General features: G+C 52.6%; 2 protein-coding genes across 2 annotated transcripts in view; both read right to left on the reverse strand.

The window, feature by feature from the left end:
* Krt14 (keratin 14) overlaps positions 1-17640 on the reverse strand; it is a 61879-nt gene extending 44239 nt beyond the window's left edge. The window contains exons 1-8 of the mRNA XM_028780390.1: positions 17179-17640; positions 15018-15100; positions 14762-14918; positions 13440-13601; positions 12761-12886; positions 12301-12521; positions 11054-11103; positions 10622-10907 (exon numbers count right to left, since the gene is read on the reverse strand). Of these exons, the coding sequence (XP_028636223.1) occupies positions 10810-10907; positions 11054-11103; positions 12301-12521; positions 12761-12886; positions 13440-13601; positions 14762-14918; positions 15018-15100; positions 17179-17640 (1359 nt within the window). The 3' untranslated portion in view covers positions 10622-10809. Of the gene's footprint in view, positions 10908-11053; positions 11104-12300; positions 12522-12760; positions 12887-13439; positions 13602-14761; positions 14919-15017; positions 15101-17178 lie in introns of the transcript that reaches the window.
* On the reverse strand, positions 4018-8789 carry Krt17 (keratin 17). The gene is made up of 8 exons (XM_028780395.1): positions 8300-8789; positions 7503-7585; positions 6979-7135; positions 6202-6363; positions 5541-5666; positions 5231-5451; positions 5117-5142; positions 4018-4317 (listed from the first exon to the last, which is right to left on the reverse strand). Exons 1-8 carry the CDS (start codon positions 8729-8731, stop codon positions 4223-4225), a joined length of 1302 nt encoding a protein of 433 aa, XP_028636228.1. The 5' UTR covers positions 8732-8789; the 3' UTR covers positions 4018-4222.
* Positions 17641-24338: the final 6698 nt, after the last annotated feature.

A 24338-nucleotide genomic window follows, 5' to 3' on the forward strand; every position in this document is an offset into this window, starting at 1 on the left:
TGAGTAGTTAATTGGGTCCTGCTGCATGGAACTAGTCTGTTGATGGATGGATGGGCCTGGAATTCATGTCCAAACACAGACCCACTTCCCCTAGGGCTGGAAATGGTCATCCTGATCACCAAAGGCCACCAAACCCCAACTACCAACTACCGGAAGTGAAATGTTTGCCCAAATTTTAACAGCATGAAAGAAGACAGAGACTCAAACCCAGCTCCAATTGCCAAGCTAAGGTTCGTAGCAACACACACACACATGCACACGCACACGCACACAAACACCACATGTGTCCATTCTGGAGATCTAAAAACCATACCAAGGCCTAGCACAGAAGATCTTAGAGTCTGCCTAGACTAAGCATTGTTCAGCCAACACACACACACACACACACACACACACACACACACACACACACAGTGTTCCCAACTCTCAAAGGTGAGGGAATACAAGACAGTCTTTTGACCCTAGAGAGAAACCCACAGTCAGGAACACAGGCGCTCTGGTGGTATGAAGTCCTGTGGTGTTTGATTCCTCGACCATACCCACTACAGGAGACACCTGAAGAAGTGTGACCTCCTCTGGGACCCAACTATATAGGAGAAGGCTGATCCTCTGAAGAATCTTGGCAGGACAAGGTTGTGTCTGGGCCTCAGATGGTCCAAGAGAGGAGAGAATCAGGGAACACTTCCTGTGTGCTAGCAATGCATACTTATTCCAAAGTTGTCAGAACCCAAACCAAGCTACAGGGCACAGACAACGAGTCCAGTCAAGCTGGCAGGCCTCCAGACAATAAACTCCTCCCCCATCTCTGCCCTTCGCCCCACCCCTTCTCGGGTATGAAGTCATGTCTCTGTCACGTTTGAATTGGCCAATGCCACACCTCAACTGACAGCAGTTCCCAAATCCAATGGGATCATCAGAATCTCTACACAGACTCCTTGCCTGCCCCAACCCCTGCTTCAGCATTATCCAGGGCAAGTCTAGTCTTGGGGCTCTTTTACAAGCTCCCCAGGGGATTCCCAGGCTAGAGAAGCAGGAGGCAGCTCTGGGAGCTGTGAGATGAGGGGGGTCCAGGGAGTCCCCTGGTGGCCATGACAGAGCAACCTGGAGTCAAGCAGGGGTGAGCTGTTCAATATCTGGGAACCTGTTTTCTTCTCTGGGTTGTGGGAATAATACTGCTGTCTCACAGGCACATGAGACTAAAGACGAAATAAAGCAAGTGCCTGGTAGACCACTAAGTGTCACTGCAGTTATTCAATGGAGTCTAGAAAGTACCCACTATGTGCCAGACCCTGAATCAAAGAACAAGACCGAGAAGTCCACCAAATGTACAGGCTAGTGAGAGAATTCTGTAAGGACAATTCCAGTGCTGCGTGTTTGAGTCTTGGTAGAATACAATCATGTAAAGAGACAGAGCATGGTTCTCAGGGATGAACAAATATCCATTCCAGATCCTGTTCTGTGACTAGTCCTGGGTCAGTAGGAATCCACATAGTCAGGCCCTTCCTATGTATATACATGGTCCTCTCCCTCCTGCATGTCTGATGCCCCCATTGAGAGCAAGGCTGCCACAGGCCCTCACACCAGTCACAAACAAGGAGCTCTCTTTAGCTGGTATATGGCCTTGTCCAGTGCCTAGAGGCAGAAGTACACTGGTTCTGGTACCTCTGTTCCCCTCAACTCCCCAAGAGACACACACTGCATGAGGGTTGAAGTGTATTGTCAGGCCCACAGCTCCCTTGAAGTCCATTGAGTCCTTGCAGGCCACTGGCCCTTCTTCCCCTAGACTCAGTGCCGAGCTGGGCACAAGCTGTACCACAGACAGTGCTGTTCAACACATTCATCTCTCTGAAGAAACCTACAAGGATCTGGTGTAGTGGAAGAAGATTCTCAGGCCCAGCTACTGGTGGCATGGGGCTATGTCTGTCACAGGAAAGGGGAGCCCGAGGCAGTCACATGCCTGTGGCTTCTACCAGACTGATGGGAGTTTGTGGTGTGGGCAGACTGTGTATAGCTGAACAGTGAACCCTCCACAGTCTCAACATTCAGCTCCAAGACAGGCTTACGCCCAGTATCTAAAATGTCCTGGGACAAAGCTACTAAAGTTCTCTACACAGTCTCCTAGGGAACTACTCAATGTGGCAGTCTGACCTCATGCCATGGACCCTTCCACAGGGGTCCCCCACAGAACACACCAAACACATACCACCTACTCACTCAAGAGAGGTCCAAACCAGAAGTGTCTACCCCACCCCACCCCACCCCATCCCACCCCACCCCGGCCAACACTGACTCGTCCTAATGGCAGTAAGAGTAAATCCCCATAGTCTCCAGAATGGAGGAAGCCCTTCCTGACAGCTGAGGAGAGGTAGGAGGTGGAGCTATGGCCTCTTCCCAGAAGAGAGTAGGGCTTCACTCCCACCTTCCCCTGCTCCACCCCAACCTGATATGTCAGGCTTTGGGAGAATAGCTGAGTCACGGCTTGTCAGAGCCTCGGTGTCCCTATCCACTCAATGGGGCACCTCTCCCCAGATTCTCCCTGCTTCCTAAGACTGTGGTTCAGATAAATGAGCTCATGCCCCCAGAGTGAGACATCCTGGCCCAGGCTGGTTCTTCTGGTATGGCCTGATGCACATCAGGGGCTCGGGGAGCAAGCTTCTCTCCTGCCTCCATCCAAGCTGTACCTGCTGAGAGGCACCAGCCTGATGACACAGAACTGGTACAGCTTTGGGTCTCTTGGATGCTGCTATAGCCCAAGGAAGAGCTCACATCTCCACATCAGCCTCTCCACTGCTCGCTCTCTCTCTCTCTCTCTCTCTCTCTCTCTCTCTCTCTCTCTCTCTCGGCAAACTCTGTCCTCCAAGGTCTAGGAAGAACCTGTGACCCACCCAAAGTCCTCGCACTCCAGTGGCTGGGGCTCATCCCTCGGCCCTGAGCTGGTCCATGGCAGCCTCCTCTAACCTCAAGCTCCCACTGCGTCCGGCCTCTGGGGTTCTGACTCCTCCCGTGCCTTTGCACGTAGATTCCACTCTCACTATCTGGCACTGAGAGAGAAACAGTATCTCTAGGTACTGGTTCAAAATTACTCCCCATTCCCAAATCCCTGCATTGAATTTAGACAGAGAACCCCTTCTTAATTTCTTCAGAACCCCCCAGTCCTCAGATAAACCCAGGAAGGCAGCTGCCTTTCCCAGTGGCTTCTAGATTTTACTCAAAGTAGGTGCCACTCACTCTATCCTTCACAGCTGCTATCAGAGTGAGTCTTGCCTGGTTTTCAGAGGGCCCTAGGTACAGCTGGAGCAGGAACTGTCCCTCCTCTATTTACTCAGGACTCAGTTTCCCTCTCTCACCTTTCCTGCAGGTGGGGAATCAAGAGAATCTACCATCAGGGAGAAGGTCCCTGCTCCCTGTCATGGCCCTACATGGGGCCCCAGATCACCCCTGTCCTTAGCTGACTGATCACGTGAGGAGATCCGGAAAGAAAGATTCCATTCTTCCTCCTGTCTCCGGTAGGAACCTGTCTTTTCCAAGAAGCACAGCCCTCCCAGTCATTGCCAAACTATAACCATGAAAGCCCTTCTTGTGGGTTCACGAGACTCCCATAGGAACGTCAACCCACCCACTTTACCTGTGGGCCAATCCCCATCCCGGTCCACCTCCTCTCTCTGGGAGGATTGGATGAGTCATCCCTGGAGAATCAGGCTCCTGCACCTGAGATCTTCCCGTCCATTTATGGGTGAGAAATGAAATTGCTCGGAAGGAAGAGCCTGTGACTGCCTGAGGTCATGGGACTGTGTACAGGACGAGAGAAGGCTACCTAGGGTCACTCCTGATGCTCTGACTCTACTCTAAGAGTGGTTCGGCCTGAACCACCCATCCCCATCAGGGGGAGATGTCTTCAGGGGATACAAAGCAGGCTAAGCTCTCTTTACCTAAGCTAACCCATTACCTTCGTCTACAAGAATAACGACGGGTATCCACAGAATGCTCCCCCTGTACCCTACACACACACACACACACTATTGTCACCATGATGATTTATCTCAGTGTTCAGAACAAAGGACACACTTCACTTCAGATCAGCAAGCTTTAATGTCATTAAGCAGGGGGATGCCGGGAAGAGGCTGAAGCAGGAGACTGATGCTGTAGAGGCTACAGGCTACCAAGCCAAGAGAGAAGCTGCCTCTCTGCAGCCTCGGGGAACTGGCCAGAAGGAGCTGAGTTCTTAGCGGGTGGTCTGGTGGACCTGCTCCCGGGATGAGATGACCTTGCCATCCTGAACTTCTTCCACAATGGTGCGCACCTGGCGGGTAGTCACAGCTGCAAGAGAAACAGACACTCAGGCTGTGGGCAGGTGAAAAAAGCCACTCTCAGCCCTCAGGCCCCTGCTTGGAAGCCAGCCCGGCAAGACCTTGGTCCTCTCCTGATGGATGCTACGAAGTCTTCGCTCACCTCTCAACACCACGCTGCGTGTATATCCCTCCCTTCACCTGCCTTCTTTCCACCCTGCATTCTTCTGCAACCCCTGTGTGAACTGTGGTCCCCTGGACAGGCTACTTGGTTCTAACCCACTTTGTCCTTCAGTGTAGACTGAGTGCTAAACTAAGTCTTATATTCACTCCTTTGCAGTCTGCAGGGCGTGGACTATGTCCCTATCTCCTCCACCACATGGAGACAAAATCCCAGGCCCTCGTCATCTCTGTCCGACTAGAAGTCCCAGAACTAAGACCATGTGGCCCCCAGCTCCACAAAGACTGAGATCTGGAGGCCAGGGACCATGACCCTTCCTCCCACTAGGCTCAAATCCCCAGAGACAAAACTGCTCTGTCTATAGGGAACTGGGAGCAAAGAGGCTCTCCGGACCAGATGAGGTCTACTCCTTGCACCATCATCTCCATGGTAACCAGCCCTCTCTCCATGCCTCATCAGATCAGTCTTTCTCCTTTGACCTTTCTTCTGAGCATCAATTCTGAGACCTAACAGGTCCATTCCTCCTATGCTTACTGAAGGTTAGCCATCATACCCTGAATCTCCTTAGGAACCCTCACCCAGCGATCTGCTAGGTGATCCCTGCCTCACGCATCCCTCTACCCCGGCCGTCAGTTACCAAGATCCTTACGTTCTTTTGGCTTGTACTGAGTCAGGCTGAAAAAAAAAAAATGGAGAGATTAGATGAGGTCTGAGAGTACCTTCCTCGCCCCTAACGCCCTAAGCCCTGTGGGCCTCTACTCACTGGGCATCCTCGCCCTCCAGCAGACGGCGGTAGGTGGCGATCTCCTGCTCCAGCCGTGTCTTCACATCCAGCAGGATCTTGTACTCCTGATTCTGCTGCTCCATCTCGCAGCGCAGCTGGGCCAGCTGCTCCTCCACACTGCCGATCAGCCCCTGGATCTGAGACAGCTGCACGCAGTAGCGGTTCTCTGTCTCGGCCAGGCTGCCCTCCAGGGATGCTTTCTGCGGGAGAGCAGGTGGTAGTCAGTGAGAGTGGCAGAGCTGCCTCCTAGGTGCTGGACCCATCCCTGTGAGCATAGCAGCATCCCTACCATGCTGAGCTGGGACTGCAGCTCAATCTCCAGGGCCTGCATGGTGCGCCGGAGCTCAGAGATCTCGCTCTTGCCGCTCTGCACCAGCTCGCTGTTGGTGGCCACCTCGCGGTTCAGCTCCTCGGTCTACAAACAGGACACAGGACAGGAAGCGTGAGTCTGGACCCTTCCAGAAGTCACATGCTCCATGGCTCCCATGACCCAGAGCTCAGACAGGTACCTTGAATCTATTCATACCCTATCCCTTTGCTGTAACCACCTTCCTGACCTCCCCTGAGCCTTGATCAGCCTTATCCCGAAGCTCCCTACTCCCCCAGCCTTGAACATACTCATTTAAATGTTATGGGTAATCTCTACAAGTAGCAGGCAATAGAACAGAAACTTTAAGAACCAGCCAGGACATGTAGTCCAGCCTCTGATGCTGATTCCTGGCTTCTTAAAGAAAGCTGGAAATTCCCAGGGTTTTTACCTGCAGTGTTGATTCCACAGAGCACCTCCCACTCATCCCCCAGATGACTGACTAGCCAACACCAGCTCTGTTGACACAATGAGCAATCCTGACTCTGTAGAGTCCACTTTGACAAGGTAGGGCATCGCTAAGATGACAGGTGACTGTTGGGGCTCAGGACCCAAGGCCTGTCTGGACCACAGCTGCTCTCACCTTGCTGAAGAACCAATCTTCGGCATCCTTGCGGTTCTTCTCAGCCATCTTCTCGTACTGATCGCGCATCTCTGACAGGATGCGGCTCAGGTCCACACCGGGAGCTGCGTCCATCTCCACGTTGATTTCGCCGCCCACCTGGCCTCGCAGGGCATTCATTTCCTGTGAGAAGAGGGAATGGGGATGTGATCCTCTGGGCCAGTGCTGGCCCTACAGACCCAAGCCTTCCCTAGCCTACATTTAGGTCTAACCCCCTTCCTAAAGACCTTTTGATCTGCCCAGCCTCTTCCCTCTGGCCCTCCTATGGAGTTTGTCTGCCTGTTTGTTTGTTTGTTTGTTTGTTTGTTTTTGTTTGCTCTGTATGGACTCAATGCCACCTTCACACTGTGCTTCCCTCATTAGTTGGGAGGATTCTCCAGAGACATCTGATACTAGGTCTTTGCCCCTAAAAATTTTCCTTCCAATCTCCAAATGCCTTTGTGGAGTTCAGGTTTAAGAGTTGCAACTAAAACAAGCATTTGAGCATCTCCCTCCCCCTCTGACACTGAGTGAAGCAGGTGAGAGGAGAGAAGGCCTCTATGAGGCCCAGCAGGTTCCTAAGATGCAGGGATGCATGGAAGCTCTGGACCACAGGAACGAAGACTCTACAGAAAGGGCAGCCCTATAGGATGACTAAACTCAACAAGCCCTCTCTCCCTTGCCCTCAAGTGCAGCCCAACCCCAGGGCTCTGCCACCCACTCCTCATCTCCTTTGACCTGTTGACCTTGCCCCCTTACCTCCTCGTGGTTCTTTTTCAGGTAAGCCAGCTCCTCCTTGAGATTCTCGATCTGCATCTCCAGGTCAGCTCTGGCCAGGGTCAGCTCATCCAGCACCCGGCGCAGGCCATTGATGTCAGCCTCCACGCTCATGCGCAGGGCCTGCTCCGTCTCAAACCTGCAATGAAAACCAGAGACCTCAGGCCAGGATGCTCTAACACATAGGTCTCTGTCCTGGTGTCATCTCTGCCTTCCCTTTGCCAAAGTCAGATCAACTAAGAGAGAATCAGAGGGTGGTGTGGAAGCAAGTTGCAACCCTGAGCCCAGGGACAACCACAAGGCAAGACCCCATGCCCATTGGCTTCCTGACTTGATCTTCTGCTTCCTCCTCCCCTAACTACCTTCAGAGATAGCTGTCTTTGTTCATCCAACCAAAGACTCAGCTCCTAACTCCAAGGCCCTCTCTCCCCTGTCTTCTGGGAAGTTATAAGGTGAGGAAAGTTGCCCCAGGATGTCCCCTCAGCTTGTAACCCTCTGGGACTCACTTGGTACGGAAGTCATCAGCTGCCAGGCGGGCATTGTCAATCTGGAGCAGGATGCTGGCATTATCCACAGTGGCCACGAGGATCTGGAGAGATGACAAACCAATAGGTCGTTGAGTTTAAGGTGGCTCAACCCAGGCCCATGTTCTGAGCCAGGCTTCCTGGCTGGAGGCTGGGATTCACTGCTTTCAGAGAAAACCCCTCTTCCTGCCAACCACTCCCTACGCAATGTTGTCCTTGTTGGCAGAGATGGGCAAATGGGGAATCCAATGAGATGCAACTTAGCAGTGCCTGCTCATGTAGACCCTCCTCATGCCAGTCTCAGCCTCAGGCTGGGAGGCAGAAGGAGTTAGAAAATGTTGGAATATCCTTAGGGACCAAAGAAAAGCCAAGGAAGCCAGAAAAGAAAAATCTCCTAAAACATTCCCACGGGAGTCTGCTGCCCTACCCTCTCCTGCTTCCTCTATTAGGATGCTATGGAGCACCCTCTCAGAGCCCCTCACCCAAACCCCTTCTCACTGGGACACTCTCAAATCCAGATCCACTCTATGGAACCAGCCCTCCACCCAGACCATGATGTCTGATGATCTAGACATCAATGACCTGAAGACTGCTCCAGGAGGAAACAGACACTCAAAGGAGCCTCACAATGCCCAAGCTTGTTCCTGGCCCAGCCAGTTACCCCCTCAAAGGGAGATGGGTCAAACTAGAGCCTAGATACCCTGTCAGCCCCTGTTGACTCCAGACCTTGATGAGGGCAGGAGGTGGGTGGTTTATGCCCCTCCCGCCAGCAATCCTACCTTGTTCTTCAGATCCTCAATGGTATGGTAATAAGCACTGTAGTCGCGGGCTGGCCCTGGGGCCTGCTTCTGGTACCAGTCTCGGATCTTCACCTCCAGCTCAGTGTTGGCCTCCTCCAGGGCACGCACTTTGTCCAGGTAGGAGGCCAGCCGGTCATTGAGGTTCTGCATGGTGGCCTTCTCCCCTCCAGCCAGCAGCCCATCAACACCCCCAAAGTTGCCTCCATAACCACTGCCAGTACCAAAGCTGTAGCAGCTGGAGTAACTATTGCTCCCAAGAGCACTGCCCAGGCCACTAGCTGACCCCAACCTGCAGGAGCCTGCACCCAGGCTGCCAGACAGTCGGCAGGAGGTTCGAGATGAGCCGCCACCCAGGCCAGAGGAGCCCTTGATGGAGCTGGAAGAGGTGAACTGGCGGATGGTGGTGGTCATGGTGGCAGCCGGCAACAGATGTGGAGCTGGAGGGCTTGGGAGGAAGAGAGGCGCCAAGGTGCGTGCTGCGCTGGGGCTCGCCCGCTTCCTTTATAGGGCAGCCAGTGGGCGTAGAGATTACAACAGGCTCTCTGCTGTTTCCATTCCCCTGGGCTTTCATCACCACTGGACACCCGCCAGCTCCCAGGTGGCTATGGGCCCCCTCCCCTCCCACCTCTGGGGCTCTGCCTCATTTCACCAAACCCTGCACTGGTTGTCATGATGGTTGGTGTGTGTGTGTGTGTGTGTGTGTGCATGTGTGTGCATCTGTCTGTCTGTATCTGGTCTCAAGCCTGTCACCTGTGATTCAGGCAGGCCCTCCAGCTACGCTTTCCCATGACCTAATACGGACAAGAGGAGCTGGCGACGTCACCTCCACCCAGTCCTCCCAGGCAGTTACCTCCCTAGCTTGATGGGAAATGAGGTGGGGAGTTAGGCACCCCACACACCTGAGGTGGCTTTCCTTCTCATCACACCACTCCCCTCATGTGAAAACCCTCCATCTGGGGACTGGGGAATCAGAAAGACCGTGTACACATCCTGCCTTGAGAGCTAAGTCTACACCCGCCAGGCCCACCACCCAACAAAGAAACTACCTCAAAGCCTCCAGTTGCCAACCTAGGCAGGAAATCAGAGCTTAGCAAAGAATGTGATGTCCAAACAGGCCCAGTTCACTCAAGCCGTGAGCTGGCAAAGTATATCCTTGCACGTCACTCTGCTACAACATCCGTGACCTAGGAGTCACCCCTCCCCTCTGAGCAGTCCCAACACCCAGGCACACATCCTGGGATGAGACTCCTCATCCAGTTTTCTGAAACTGTCCCCATCCCTTAAGAAGCCCAGACTTCCCTTCTAGATGTTTCCCTACTTCCTTCCTACAGTACAGCTTCCAGGGTCAGGTAGACAGACATGAGCTCAGCTAAAGTTCAGAGGGAAACAGAGCTACGTATAGGAGGGTTGCCTTATGAAAGGGAGTCTGTGGGGACCATGAACGGGTTGTCTCTTTTCACATCCCTTACCCTCTTCTGTATCCTGATAGACCTAAGAGGATAGAATAACTCAGGTCCCAACCAGGAAAAAAACTAAAAGATATCCCTTAACACTCTTACCTCACCCCACTCATGCCAGATTCCCCAAAACAAAGACCACAGCATGGTTCCCCAGGGTGGGCCACAGGCCCTACTCCCTGGCTCCACCTAGCCCCACCCACCATCCTAAGCCCAGCCCTGGGTCCCAGGGTCCTGGGAGGCCTGCTGGGCGGAATGTGGTCATGTTTCAGACTGCCGATGGGTTCCTCCTCCCAGACAGGTCTAGACAGCCCCCATCAGCAGCTGGGAGAGGTTTCCCCAATAGCCCAGGAGCTGCCAAGCCACCAAAGCAAACAGGACGCCCCCCACACTCACAAACACAGCCGCCCCACCCCACACACACCCCCGGGGAGCCAGGTAGAGCCGGTCTGGCTTCTTGGGCTGAGACTGCCAGGCTGCCACCCCCTCATCCATCAAGGTCCTGGACCACTCCAAGTTGTCATTCCTAGCCAGACCCCTGGGCCTTTGTTTTATTTAATACAGGTGTTCTCTAACAGGTGTGGTGCCCAGAAAGCTGGCAGGCCACCCAGGGACCAGCACCAGGAGCCAGCCCCAGAGGCAGATTCTTAGAAAACAGGAAATTCCATACCTCCACCCTCAATCCTTCCATCTCCTCCCCTCTTGACTTCCAAGACAACCCCAGCCTGGATGGAGTGGGCAGAACAAGTGGGCAGGTGACAAGTGATACCAGACGCTTAGGTGAACCCTCCTCAGCCACTCAGCCCACGCTGCCTGAGGCGATGACCAAACAAATGACGAATTCAAGGACCAGACTTCTTCAAAGCTTTATTAGCAGTTTCTGGGGTCAACCCAAGGGGCCTCTCTGTAAGGGGCAGCACAAACCAAACACAGAAGGCAACAGCTAGCTCATGGGAATTCAGGCATGGCAGTAGATGCAGGGACCAGCAGCCTAAGCCCCTGGGCCAGGGCTATCAAATGCAGAAAGGGACCTCAGTGGGTGGAGCGGTGCACCTGCTCTCTGGAGGCGACCACCTTGCCATCCTGGACTTCTTCCACAATGGTGCGCACCTGGCGGCTGGTCACCATGCCTACAGAGAGCAGAGAAGGGGTCATAGGAAGACTCAAGCAGGAGCCACTACCTAACCTGCCAGCTAGGTTGTAGCACCGCTAATCTCCCCCCCCTCCCCCCCCCCCCCCGCCATGTCGCATACACAGGTCAGGATTAGACTCTTACCTTCTCGGGAGGGCTGTGAAGCCAGGGATGAGGAGTACTGAGTAGCCAGGCTGCAGGGAGAGGGAGACCTGTCAGCCCAGAGGTGTCACAAGCAGAGAACCCCAGGGAGCACTTCTGGGAAGGATAAGCAGCTGAGGAGACCCCAAAAGAGTAAGAGAGATCCCACAAATTGGGAAATCACAGCTAAGAGTTCACAGAGAACAGCACAAACCAAAGATCAAATCCCATAGGCTCCTCAAAACAGGAGGGAGAAAAGAAATAGCCAAGGGCATTTGTGGCTATGTTGTGGGCTACTAAACCAGGGTTTACAAGGAGACACTGCACAAGTGGATTTTCCATATCCTGAAGGGCCCAATAAGACTCCTTTCTTTAAAGCAAGAGACACTGGTTAGAGTGTAGACAAAATTCACCATTATTAAAGCAAAGTCTAGAATTGTGGCTAAGCATGGAGACCCCAGGACACTATTAACTTCCCATGGAGATGCCCAGGACACTTTTGATTTCCTATGGAGACCCCGGGACACTCTTGGCTCCCCATGGAAATTTTTATCAACATTCTCAACTCTAAATTAAAGTATCACTTGCCCTGCACTTTACCTTGTCCAGGCTAATGATGTCACTGGTCACACTAGACCAGTCATCCAAACCAGAAGCCCAGGGTCATTGTTACCCACTCTTTCATATATTCCCTCAGCATTTATTGCATAGCAACTGTGAGCCATGTTCTCTCTCTCTCTCTCTCTCTCTCTCTCTCTCTCTCTCTCTCTCCCTCCCTCCCTCCCTCCCTCCCTCCCTCCCTCTCTCTCTCTCTCTCTCTTTCTCTCTCTCACACACACACAAGCATGCATCCTGTCCTGCCTGCTGTTTTTAGGGCAACCTCTCTTCTGTCTACACAACCCTGACTCTGGAGATTCTGTCAGCTGACCAGGCTCCCTGTTCCACAGCCTCCTGAAGCTACTCCTCTGCCCATCCACTTCCACTCAGACCCATGTTTCCCTCAATAGCTAAAGCAAATATTCCCAAAGATCTAGATGCCCATCATTCTGCTCCATGTCACTCCATAGCGCCCCATGGCCCACAAGATCTAGTCTACACGCTTTCAGATGGTACTCATGACAATTTTCACGGTCAGACCCGTGCCTTTTCTGTCATTTCACCCCTGCACACCTCCACATTCACATCAAACTGCTGACATTCCTTGGACAAGGTAGTATCCAGCCCAGCCTAGACCCCCTCCCCCGACTCACTGGGCGTCCTCTCCCTCCAGCAGGCGGCGGTAAGTGGCGATCTCCTGCTCCAGCCTGGTCTTCACATCCAACAGCACCTGGTACTCATGATTCTGCCTTTCCATGTCACACCGCAGCTCACACAGCTGCTGTTCCACACTGCTAATGAGGCCCTGCAGCTGTGCCAACTGTGCCCCATAGCGTGCCTCTGTCTCTGCCAGGCTGTTCTCCAGGGATGCTTTCTGTAGTCCAAGGGACAGACTGACAGTGAGATAAGAGCTGGGTCCTTCCCCAGAGATGATACCCACCTGGGAGGGAGCGTAGTCCCATCTGAGTGACTTATTAAAAACTGTAACTGGGGCAGAGAGGGACCCAGTGGGGTGGGCTGAACAGGTTGCTTCTGGTCCTCCAAGTAGGGGTTCTGTGTGTCAGGGCTCAACAAGAGTGACAAGCACCAGGCAGAACTGGAACAGGGACCCACCATGCTGAGCTGGGACTGCAGCTCGATCTCCAGGTTCTGCACAGAACGGCGGAGCTCCGTGATCTCAGTCCGGCTACTCTGCAGGGCCTCCGTGTTGGTGGCCACTTCTCGGTTCAGCTCCTCCGTCTGGAAGGCAGGGTGAACATAGTGACTAAAGGAGGCTTTCAGAGGGAACAAAGGGTGGGAGCTGTCCCTAAGCCCTATCCTTCTAGTACTACCCCTCTCCGTCCTCAGAGAAGGTCATAGGCACCTGCATCCAGAGCCCCTCTGTGCCCACAGGGAACATATTCAATGTATCTAGAACCTGCAAGGGACCCTTGTTAAACTACAACACCTCAAAGCAGGCACTGGAGATTATTGGTGTGCTAGTGACTGCCCCCAAACCCCACAAATGTTCATTCAGTAGGTGTTTATCCAGGGCACCACTACATATCCAAACACATGCAGTGAACACCTGTGGTGAGTGGAGCCTGAGTCAGGTTGGGTGGCCTGGATCAGTTCCCAGGCCACAGCCATAGCCACAAGGGAAAGCCTTGTGTGTCTGAGCTTCTCCAGGCCTCACAGTTAAAGCCTGAGCACTGGTCTGAGTGCTTTCCAATGTGTCTGAGAGTGACCCCGGCCATGCCATTGGATAGCATGCGTAACCACACGTGAGCACTTGTCACCCACAGCCACCCACCTTAGTGAAGAACCATTCCTCCGCATCCTTGCGGTTCTTCTCCGCCATCTTCTCATACTGATCCCGCATCTCGTTCAGGATGCGGCTCAGGTCCACACCAGGGGCTGCGTCCATCTCCACGTTGACATCCCCGCCCACCTGGCCACGAAGGGCATTCATTTCCTAGGCAGAGAGGACAGCAGGAGATCACCCAAAGCCATTCTGGGAAGAAACCCTGGTCCTTGGGGAAGCAGGCAAACAGCCAGGCCGTCAATTCCCATGTAAAGCTGCCACAGGGATGGCAGGCTTTGTACTCAGCAGCCCTGGATTCCATCAATCTCCCTGTAACAAACACCCTGACACACTCGTGCCTAGCACTTACATGCAAATTTGTGTGAAGTAAGAGAAAGCTGATAGTTCTCCAGTGAGGGGGAAGGGAAGAAAAGACAACCTCACCCTACATCCTGATCCCTAGCCTTGTCTCTTAGCCATCAACCCTAGAACATAAGCATGGGGTTAGTCACCCTTTGGTGGCATTGGTCCAAGCCAGACCATATTGGCTGGACTGGTGAGAAGAAGCAATTTTGCACTCAGCCTCAAAGTTAAGGGAAGCACCTTCTGGATGTCCTACACATGGAATCAAGCTCCTGCACCCAGGACAAGCCATGCTGAGCTGGCAAGGAAGCCTCCAAGGCACACTGCTTGAGTCCCAAGTGGGGACCTCCCTTAGACCTCCATCCTTGGACTGCACTCTGAGAACAGTCAACTTAGACATCTCTAGAAAAGGGAGTCAGGGGATGGGGAGTTGCAGAGAGGTAGAGTCAGACCCTCGTGTGGATGGATGCAAGTCAGACAGGCACGAGGACAAGTCACCGTGCAGCACTAGGTATGTGTCTTGCCCTCTCTGAGCCTCTATTTCTTTGCTTCCAAAAGAGGAGGGTAAGAGCTGTTGTCAGTTATCAGCGGAAGTAACTGTAGTGAATCAGCTGTAAGGTTGGGCAAATGCACCTTGTTACAATTAATTATAATAATTAGTACTGTGTGTTAGCCTGATTCACTCATTAGTGAGTTAACTGTTCCTGCACGGTCAGCCAAGCCTGCAGGGATGAGATGAAGGAAGTCTCTGGAGGAGCATCCCTCACATCCCCCTCCCCCTCCCAAGCACCCCTCGCACTGCCCCCACGAACTTCACTCAAGGTTCACTGAGGATCAGAACCAGGCCGAGAACCCACTGGTAGTGAGGACTGGACCTAGTACATAAACCCAGCCTAACCCAGACTGCAGAAGTTGTGTGGACCCAGCTCCACAGAGGGCTTCTCCGATGTCTCCTATGCTGGCCTCACCTCCTCATGGTTCTTCTTCAGATAGGCCAGCTCCTCCTTCAGGCTCTCGATCTGCATCTCCAGGTCAGCTCTGGCCAGGGTCAGCTCATCCAGCACCCGGCGCAGGCCGTTGATGTCGGCCTCCACGCTCAGACGCAGGTTCAGCTCCGTCTCGTACCTGCAGGGATGGAGGTAGGGAGCGTGGTCACACATCGCATTTGTGCTGTGTGCAGCTCCACCACCAGCTCCCCGGGGCAGCCCACGGGGATAGACTCACTTGGTGCGGAAGTCATCAGCTGCCAGGCGAGCATTGTCGATCTGCAGTACGATGCTGGCATTGTCGATAGTGGCTGCCAGGATCTGTGGGTGATGGTGAACTCCATGAGCAAGTACCCACCACAGAGCCCCAGAAGACTCTGCTGTACCTTGCTTGCATGCAGCCTTGCATAGGAGGAATGACAGGCATCCTTTTGGTCTCATCCTCTGAACACCCAGCTGTAGTTTCAGGAACTACCAAGCCCCGCAAGGACTTACAGAGTGATGGGACATGACACCGTGACATAGAGAAACAGGCATCCATCTGTCATCATGGGGTCTAAGCTGCCTGAGCCTTATTCCCAACTAAATTCCCCTCCAGGCTCACCCCTACCTGCTCCAGAAAGCCCCACCAACTCCCCCACTGTCATGCCGCTGCATCTCCCTGCCCCTCCCCATCTCCCTGCTGTCTCTCTTGTAGCCCATGATCATCTCTGGGACAATCTTATCTCAGTTTCTATTACATGTTTGGTTTTTCAGTTAGTTGCTCTCCCACTGGACTCAGAACAACATGGGAATGGAACGAGGCCATACCTGTCTGGTTCTCTTTGGACTCTCCAGACCTGGGCAAAGTGCCTAGCCCATAGTCAGCCCGCAGGGTGTATTTGTCTAATTATGTAACTAATTAATTGATTAATGAGGTTATGATCGGCCCCTGCTCAAAGCCAGGGCAGAGCCCAAGAAGATACAGGAAGTCCATAATTGTTGGAAATGCCCAAGGCTAGTCCCAAGCAAGAGTGTTCATGGGGTTGGGGGAAGGGAAGAGTGCTCACCCGGTGGCAGGAGCTAGGTAGAAATTGTCATGGTTTAAGGCTGACCCAGGAGGGAGGTGTCTCATAGACATAGCATAGACATAGGAACCATCCTGTGTCTAAGGCCATCTCAGCCCTCTCCAAGACCCTACTCCAGGCCCTAACTTCCATGCAGTGACCTGGTCAGGCTGAGCCTAAGGGCTTCCCTTCTTCTTCCTCACATCTGTAGCCTACAGAGACCAGGAAATTTCTGTGTACCCAAGTACTTGGTATACAGTGTGCCCAGGAAGCCTAACCAGAATATTGAGGGTAGAGTATGGGAATCCAGGGAAGGGAGTGGACTTTGCTCTGAGGATGATGGCAAAGTATTGGCTAACCCCAAAATGCAGAGCAATGACTCACCAGAACTCCCCTGGGTTCCCCACTGCCCCAACAAAGTCTGGTATCTGATCTGCCACAGCTAGAATCTCTGCTTCCAAGGAGACTGCAGGACTCCCCTGCCAGGTGGAGGACCCGGGCAGGAGCAGACAAAACCCCTCACTAGACTGCTGTAGGGCTGGATCTCTACCCCAAAGCCTGGGTCGACCTCACAGCTGCCTGGGACCAGTCTGGGGCTAGACTGTCTGTCAGTGATCCTCAGCCTCTGCTTTCCATTGGGCTCAGTGCCCAGACCCTCCCAGAGTAGGTTTGTGCTAAGACCTGAGCAGCCACATTTACAGATGCGAAAGCCATTTTCTTAGAGATCAAGAAAGTATGTAAGGGACAGAGAGAGGGTCCTCCTCAGTCAGGCTAGCTTCCAGTCTGAGTTGAAAAACAGACCCCAAAAGAGTCATCATAGAGGGAGGGAGACCCACAACTAACGTAGCCTTGAGAACACACAGACTCTGAAGTCAGCACAAGAAACAGAGCATAGGCTGAACATCAAAGTGTTGAAGGAATACCAAAATTCTGGGATAAAAGACAAGTGTCATCCATCAAGGAAAGCTACCTGGAGGAGGGTGAGGCTACAGGAAAAAAAGACAGCCACACCTAGTCTAGTGTCGCAGTATCCATACCAGACACTGCCCACCTCCCACACCCTTAATCAGGCAATCCTCCATAGCCGCAGTGCCTTCAATGTCCTGAAGCTGTCCCATCCTTCCTCTATCACCCACCCCAGATAAGCTCCATGGGAAGAGACAAGTTCTCCTCCATCTTCTTGGAGAGTTCCCAAAGACCACACAGCCTAGGATACCCACACAGGGTTATTTCAGAGAATAACCACAGGGTTATTCCAGAGATGTGAGAGAGGGAGGGGTGAATGGCCAAATGGCCTTCCGCTCTGGGGATGGACCTTAGGCAGACAGCAGAAGGTAGGTAAGAGGCTCCCACCTTGTTCCTCAGGTCCTCTATGGTCTTGAAGAAGGGGCTGTAGTCACGAGCGGGTCCAGGGCCCTGCTTCTTGTACCACTCACGGATCTTCACCTCAAGGTCAGTGTTGGCCTCCTCCAGGGCACGCACCCTGTCTAAGTAGGTGGCCAGCCGGTCATTGAGGTTCTGCATGGTCTCCTTCTCACTGCCCCCTAGGAGGGCATCCGACACACCGAAACTGGAGCCAAAGCCCCCACCCAGGCTGCAAGCATAGCCACCACCATAGCCGCCTCCCAAGCCTGCTGAGAAGCGGGAGGATGTGACCGACATATTGCCACAACTTCCACCTCCCAAGAGGCTGGGAGCCCGGCAGGCACCCCCAACACGGACAGAGGACATCCGGGAGAACCCCATGCCAGGAGCGCAAAGGCCCTTAACAGAGCTGGAGGTTGAAAACTGGCGGATGCTGGTAGTGGAAGCCATGTTATCCTCAGGTCAAGCAACAGGGTCTGGACTGGATGGAGACCCTGGACTATCCTTTATAGCCAGGCTGAAGGGAGACTGAGCCCCTGCTCCTTGAAGTCCAAGCCAAAACCCCAACCTTGTAATTTGCCTCTGTTACAGCCAGCCACCAGGCCTGAGGCTTGGGCTGAACTTGTGTAATTCATCCCTGTATCCTGAGGCCCCTTCCTGTGTCTGCCCAGCCTGGGCATGGGTGACCTCTAAGTGGTCCATTGTTCTGTTCCAAAAACAAAGGTGGTATTGGAGCTGTAGCCCCGGGGCATGGTGATCTTCCATCCTCAACCACAATTAGGCAGCTGAGCTCATTCTTGGGGGTGGGGGGAGGTCCGAAGAATCTAGCCCAGAAGCAGGGAAGGGCTTCAAACAAGGCTCCACAGGCCCAAGAAGCAGATCTGGTCCCTCCTTGGCATTCCAGGGTCTCAGGGAGAAAGACATGGATATTCGCCCCTGGTACATGGTAGTCTCGGTAGAGCCCCTCAGTCCAAGTTGGAGGAGCCCTCAGCTCTCTTAGAACTATTCCAAGCTTTCAAGGTAAGATACGGCCTCAGACTTGCGGGTCCCTGACTAAGAAAGAAGAAATATGGCCACTGGCAAAAAGGGAGCTTTAGGTTCTCAAGAAGCCAATTCGAGTGTATCTGTTTCTTCATCTATAAAAGGAAATCAGGGTAGACAAGATGGCTCAGCCGGTAAAGCACTTTCTAGACAGCTTGATGACTTGAGTTTAATCCCCAGAACTCATGGTAAAGGCAAGAAGAATTGACTCCACAAAGTTGTCTTCTGACCTCCACATATGCACCACAGCATGCTACACACACACACACACACACACACACACACACTAATAATAATAAATAATTAAATAAAGGAGAAACCCACTGATATCTCTCAAGGTCTTTTGATTCAGGCAAAGCTATGACGAAGTGGAAAGTGGGTGTGGAGGACGGAGATCGAGCCTGAGACCAGAGAAAAGCGTGGCCCCTGCTCACTTGCCCCACAACTGAGGAAAGCAGACCCAGAGGGTTCCCAGAGATAGCACCAGGGGAGGGCAAGCCACAGAAAAGCAGGACTATTACCAGGGTTACCCTGAGTAGGAGTTAGGCCCCAAGGAAGAGCCACATCCCAGTCCTGAGAGTCAGCAGCCACCCCTACAGGGGAGCGGTGAGATCCCACAGCCTGGCACCCGCTCCACCCAACAAGGAGATTAGCTGCCTAATCTCTGCGGCACTAATGATTTAGGTGCTGCCAGGACACTGGCGTCTGAGCAGAGCCTGTCTGAATGTGGAGCCTCCAGGGGTGGCCGGGGCCCGGGGCCCAGGCAGAGGTGGGAGGCACACATGGGTGGCCTGGGCTCCTTGCCCACACTCAGGGACAGGGAAGGAGCTGAGTTTCCCATATAGCCCAGAATTTCTGCAAAGACTTCTTGCTTAGAAGTGGTGGCTCTCACGGGAAGATGCTTCTCACCTGAGGCACCAGAGTAAGATCTGTGAGTAAGAACTCTCTGAGAGAAAAGGATAGGGCACTGGCTTCAATCTATTTCCACCTGGCCTGTGAAAGCTATTAATAAGGGAACCTCAGAGCCAATATGAAAGAGAAATATTCAGTAGCCGCCACAAGGTTAGATATCAAGAAGGACTTCCTGCCTATCTAGACTGTCTTGGGGTCGAAAGGGAACCCAGCAGAACCTACATTCACTGGAGTGGGCCAGAAACAAGTTCTACCTCAGCTACTCTCCCAGGGAAAAGCCTACTATAGAGGCCTACACTCCACATACTGCCAGAGCCTCACTCCCAAGAACCCCTTCTCCTCTAGGAGCTGACTGTCTCCCTGTACCACTGGTCTCTGGATTGCCCATCAGACCACTCCCTGCAGTCCCTCCCCCAGTCTCTCTGCTACTCTGCTCCCCTCAGCTGTGTGCCAGAGGGTAGAAGGTCACCCTATCCCTCTGACCTGGACTCCAGCCCCAAGCCCATCCTGCCTTCAGCTTTCTCAAAGCCTGGCTAAGGTCATCATCTTTCCATGTTCCCTCATGGGTAGGAATCACCCCCAGTGTCTACCTGTGGTGACCCCAGACCTCAGCTTCCAGGGCCCAGTTAGAAATGCAGAGTCTGCTAGGCTCTGTTTACCTCCAGAAGCCCCAGTAAATGTCTTACCACCACCACCACACCAACTGCCAACTGGCCCCACGGCATCCCTTATCCCTGACAACAAGCTTTAGGCCACACTTTTCTAGGCCACCATGTCTGTTTCTTGGTTTCTGTTCTAACACCACAGAGCAGAGAGGCCTCATACAATAAAAGACTGGCTAGCTAGCCTTACCAAGCTAAAAGGCAAAATCTAGACAGCAGAAGCCAATGTGGAGCACCGGACTATGAGAAGCTAAGGCATGGCCTGCCCTAGGCTACAGGGTAAGCAAGGCCAGTCTGGGCGGCTTAGTGAGACTGTCTCAAAATGAAAAATAAAAAACAGAGGGCAAGAAAGATGGCTCTATGGGTAAAGGCATTTACCACCAAGCATAACGGCCTGGATTCAGTTCCAAGGACCCACAAGGTAGGAGAGAGATGGCTCCTACTAGTTATCCTCTGACCTCCAGGCTCTGGGGTAGGCTTGAAACACAGACACACTCACACACACCCACATTCACACACATGTATACATATGCACAGTCACATTCACACATGCACACATACACGCATACACACTCATTCACACGCACTCACAAATACAAATACTCACACTTACAGCTACACTCACACACTCACACTCATACACACTCACACTAACACACACACATACATGTACTCACATACTCATCACTTACAGCTACACTCACACACTCACACTCATACACACTCACACTAACACACACACATACATGTACTCACATACTCATACACTCACACACACTAAAACTCACACGCTCACACACACACATACTCACACACACTCATACACTCACACACAGAGAGTATGGTCTTGGTGTTTTTGAGGGGGTTAGTTTTAGATTTTGCCTTTGTTTGTTGTTTCTGTATGGAGGTTGTTTGTTCTTGTTTTGGGGTTTTTTGTTGTTGTTGTTGTTGTTGTCTTTGTTTTGTTTTGCTTTGCTTTGTTTGTTGGGACAGGGTTTCTCTGTGTAGCCCAGGCTGTCCTATAACTCACTATGTAGACCAAGCTGGCCTCAAATCTACATAGATCCACCTGCCTCTGCCTCTCAAGTGCTGAGATTTAAAGGCTTGTACAGGATAGATGTAAGTTTTAAGAAATAAAAGGCTGGAGAGATGGCTCAGCAGTTTAAAGAACTTGTTCCTTTTGCAGAGGATCCAAGTTCAATTCCCAGCACATACACAATGGCTCAGGCCATCTGCAACTCCAGTCCCAGGGGATCCAGTCCCTCTTCTGACCTCTGCAGGACACAGCCCAGCCACACATGTGATATACAGACATATAATCAAGGAAAACACTCACACACATAGAATTTTTTAAAAATCTAAAAGTTAAAAAATAAAATAAAAACTGGGTGGTGGTGGCACTCAGGGGGAGCAAAGGCAGGTGGAGCTCTGTGAGTTCAAGGCCAGCCTGTTCTACGGAGCAAGTTCCCAGGCAGCCAAAGCTACACAAAGAAACCCTGTCTCAAAAAATAAAAAATAAAATAAAGTCAAATTCAGTGGGGTTTAGCATGTGGCTCATAAGAATAGCGCTTGTCAGCCGGGCAGTGGTGGTGCACGCCTTTAATCCCAGCACTTGGGAGGCAGAGGCAGGCGGATTTCTGAGTTCGAGGCCAGCCTGGTCTACAGAGTGAGTTCCAGGATAGCCAGGGCTACACAGAGAAACCCTGTCTCGAAAAACCAAAAAAAAAAAAAAAAAAAAAAAGAATAGCGCTTGTCTAGCACAAATCAGGACCTAGGTCCCATCCATATGGAGAAACAAAGACACAACACAGGATGGCTCTGGGTCCCAGGAAGTTCTCCACGGTCCTCTGCAATGCATGGCCATCCCTGGCCAGAGGTAAGAAGACCTGGGCCTTCTTCCTCAGATCCTCACAACACTGAAGTAGCAGAGTGGATCGATCAGGTCAACCTGTCGATAGTATCAGCAACTCAGCTTTCCCCGCTAGGGTAGGAGGCTTGTCCAGGCATCTGAGAGCTATAGAAGCCTTGTGGCCCAGTGAGTCTCTTGCCTGGGCTTGCCCTCCGCCCCAACAGGGAGAGGCCCCTGCTACCCCCGCAGCTGTCAACAGCTGGGCCCACACTGAAACGGAGCAGGAAGGAGGACGAACTCCAAGGGTTCCTTCACACTAGAGCCAGGATCGCTGGAGCCAAGCCTAGGTGGAAACAGAGGCAAGAGGAAGTCCTGTGGGGAAATGGGGTGGGGGTGGGGGCACCCCTGGATGTTCTCCAGAAGAACCCTGCAAGCTAACTCCAAGCAAGACTACTCTCCCCCCTCCCAAGGCTCTCAGCCTCATTCCAAAGACTGCTGAAAAGCCAGCAGGCTCCAGAGTGAATTAGCCAGGCCTGTCTCAGACCTGAGCAGAATAGGAGTCCAGGGAAGGCTGGCTCCTTATACTGGGCCTACTCACCTTTACTTTATTAATGGGGGGCTCTGGATATAGCTGGCATTTAACAAAAGCAGACTGATGTTGGCAGAAGTCGTGCCACATCTGCCCAGCTGCTCAGCTCCTGTGACCCCAAGTTTGGTCCTTGGAATGAGGCCTATCTTAAATCAGACGAGTAAGTAGTGGTTAGTGCTTATAGAATTGTTAGGGTGACTGGGGTGGAGGGAACCTCCCCAGCCTAGGATAAAGGTTAGAATTGAGTGATTGGAAGTAGAAAAAGGTTCTGTCTGGTTTGTCTCCTACTGGAACCTTGACTTAGAATATGGAAAAAAAAAAATCCCAAAAGCTATCACTTTACTCCCAGGTCCCTGTACTAACATAACACACCCTGCTCTTCCCAACGCAACCCAGATACTGAGACCCTGTCACCCAGAGGCACCTTGCCAGGGGTCAGATGAGCAGGACCAGCCAGGTTCCCCACCCTCACCCACCCCAGGTCAGGCATCCCTTAGAATACATCCTTCCAGCCAGCCCACACCTGCCAGCCCCGCCCTCAGGTGGAATCTTCCTTTTCCTCCATTCTGTTTCCCGGCTCAGTACCGAAGCCCAGCCCCACCCAGATCCACCCACTAATGATTTGTCTCCTGCTCCAGAGGCAACCACACCCTCCACCTCCTTAGGGCCTACAACACCCCATGTGCCACGTGTCTCTTCCCAGTTAGGAGAGGCAGGAATGGTGAATACCCTAATGCCTCTGATCTCTCCAGAGAAACTGGGGGATCCCTCTGGAGGCCTGGGGGAGCTGGGGGATCCCTCTGGAGGCCTGGGGGAGCTGGGGGATCCCTCTGGAGGTTGAGGGGAGCCAACTCTGCCCCACCCATCACCACCTCCCTCTAATCAGTTTCTAGGAATCACCTTGGGTGGTCCAAATTAACCCAGTTGACCCGGGGCCCCATATGTCCTTTTATTTTTTGAGATTATGATATAGTTAGATCCCTTTTCTTCCTCTCTTTTTTTCCCATTTATCCCTCATTCCTCTCTTTTAAATTCATAGAGTCTACTTTTCATTAACTGTTGTTACACACACACACACACACACAAACACACATATATTTCTAAATACATAAATACAACCTATTTGGTCTGTATGCCGTTGCCTGTATGTATGTTTTTACGGCTGACCAATTGGTATTGGATAACCAATCGGTGTGCTCTTCCATGGGAAGACTGTGCCTCCCACTCTCAGCATTCATTAGTTGCCTGTAACTGTAGTTCTTTGTGTAGGCCTGAGGCTTCTCGGGCTCCCTCCCTGCACACACACACACACACACACACCCCTTCAACATCAGCATCTCTATTGTTCAGCTCCTGCTTAGGCAGCAATGTCAGTGACCCATGTTTCTGGGTGTAGTTTCTGACCTTCCTGGGAAACACAATCTCACAGCAAGCTCCATGTCTCTCTGGATCGTTCAGGTTTTCTGTCCCCTCTTCCACAATGTTCCCTGAGCCTTAGGTATGCAAGTTGTGTTGTAGATGTGTCGGTTGGGACCGCACCCCACAACTCTGCATTTTAATTGATTGTGGTTTCAGTAATGGTCTTCATCTGTGGCAAAGGGAAGCTTCCTTGACGACAGATGAGCCGATTTGCTCTTTGGCTTCACGATCAGGTTTCATCCAGGGCTGGTGTGTCGGGTGCTTCTCCTCCCCTCCCCCCAGGTGGATGCTAGCTCAGGGTAGCAGCTGTTGGTCCACAGCTGACTCCCCAGCCCTCCTCACTGTGACTCACAGGCCTTACTGACAGGGAAAGCAGGCAAGGAGGGCTGGACTGATGCAAAGGACCCAGGAAGGGCACGAGGGGAAGACCTGGGAAGACGGATCAGGAAAAGCACAGGACAGGCAAGTTGTAAACTCTGGTAGCGCTGGAGTGAAGGGTATGGAGACAACTAGAGGAGAAAGCCATCCTGTTTGACTTAGGCTGGTGTGTCCAACAGTGGAGGTCAGCAAGCAGCCATAGGCCAACGCTCTGCTGGTGGTGACCTGGGAACCGAATAGATACAGACAGTGAGAGCCCAAAGTTAGACTTCAGTCAGCACCCGCTCATTGCGCTCAG

Source organism: Grammomys surdaster, unplaced genomic scaffold (assembly GCF_004785775.1).
Source record: "Grammomys surdaster isolate TR1022 unplaced genomic scaffold, NIH_TR_1.0 371, whole genome shotgun sequence".
In the NCBI taxonomy this organism is placed as follows: Eukaryota; Metazoa; Chordata; class Mammalia; order Rodentia; family Muridae; genus Grammomys; species Grammomys surdaster.

What these genes read in the sequence shown, in the direction of transcription:
- Krt17 (XM_028780395.1), bottom strand. Translation starts at nt 8,731, where the DNA reads ATGACCACCACCATCCGCCAGTTCACCTCTTCCAGCTCCATCAAGGGC. An exon ending in GCTGATGACTTCCGTACCAA is followed by an intron (nt 7,136 to 7,502) that starts GTGAGTCCCAGA and finishes TTTTCATTGCAG; the next exon opens with GTTTGAGACGGAGCAGGCCC. An exon ending in CTGGAGGGCGAGGATGCCCA is followed by an intron (nt 5,143 to 5,230) that starts GTGAGTAGAGGC and finishes TTTTTTTTTCAG; the next exon opens with CCTGACTCAGTACAAGCCAA.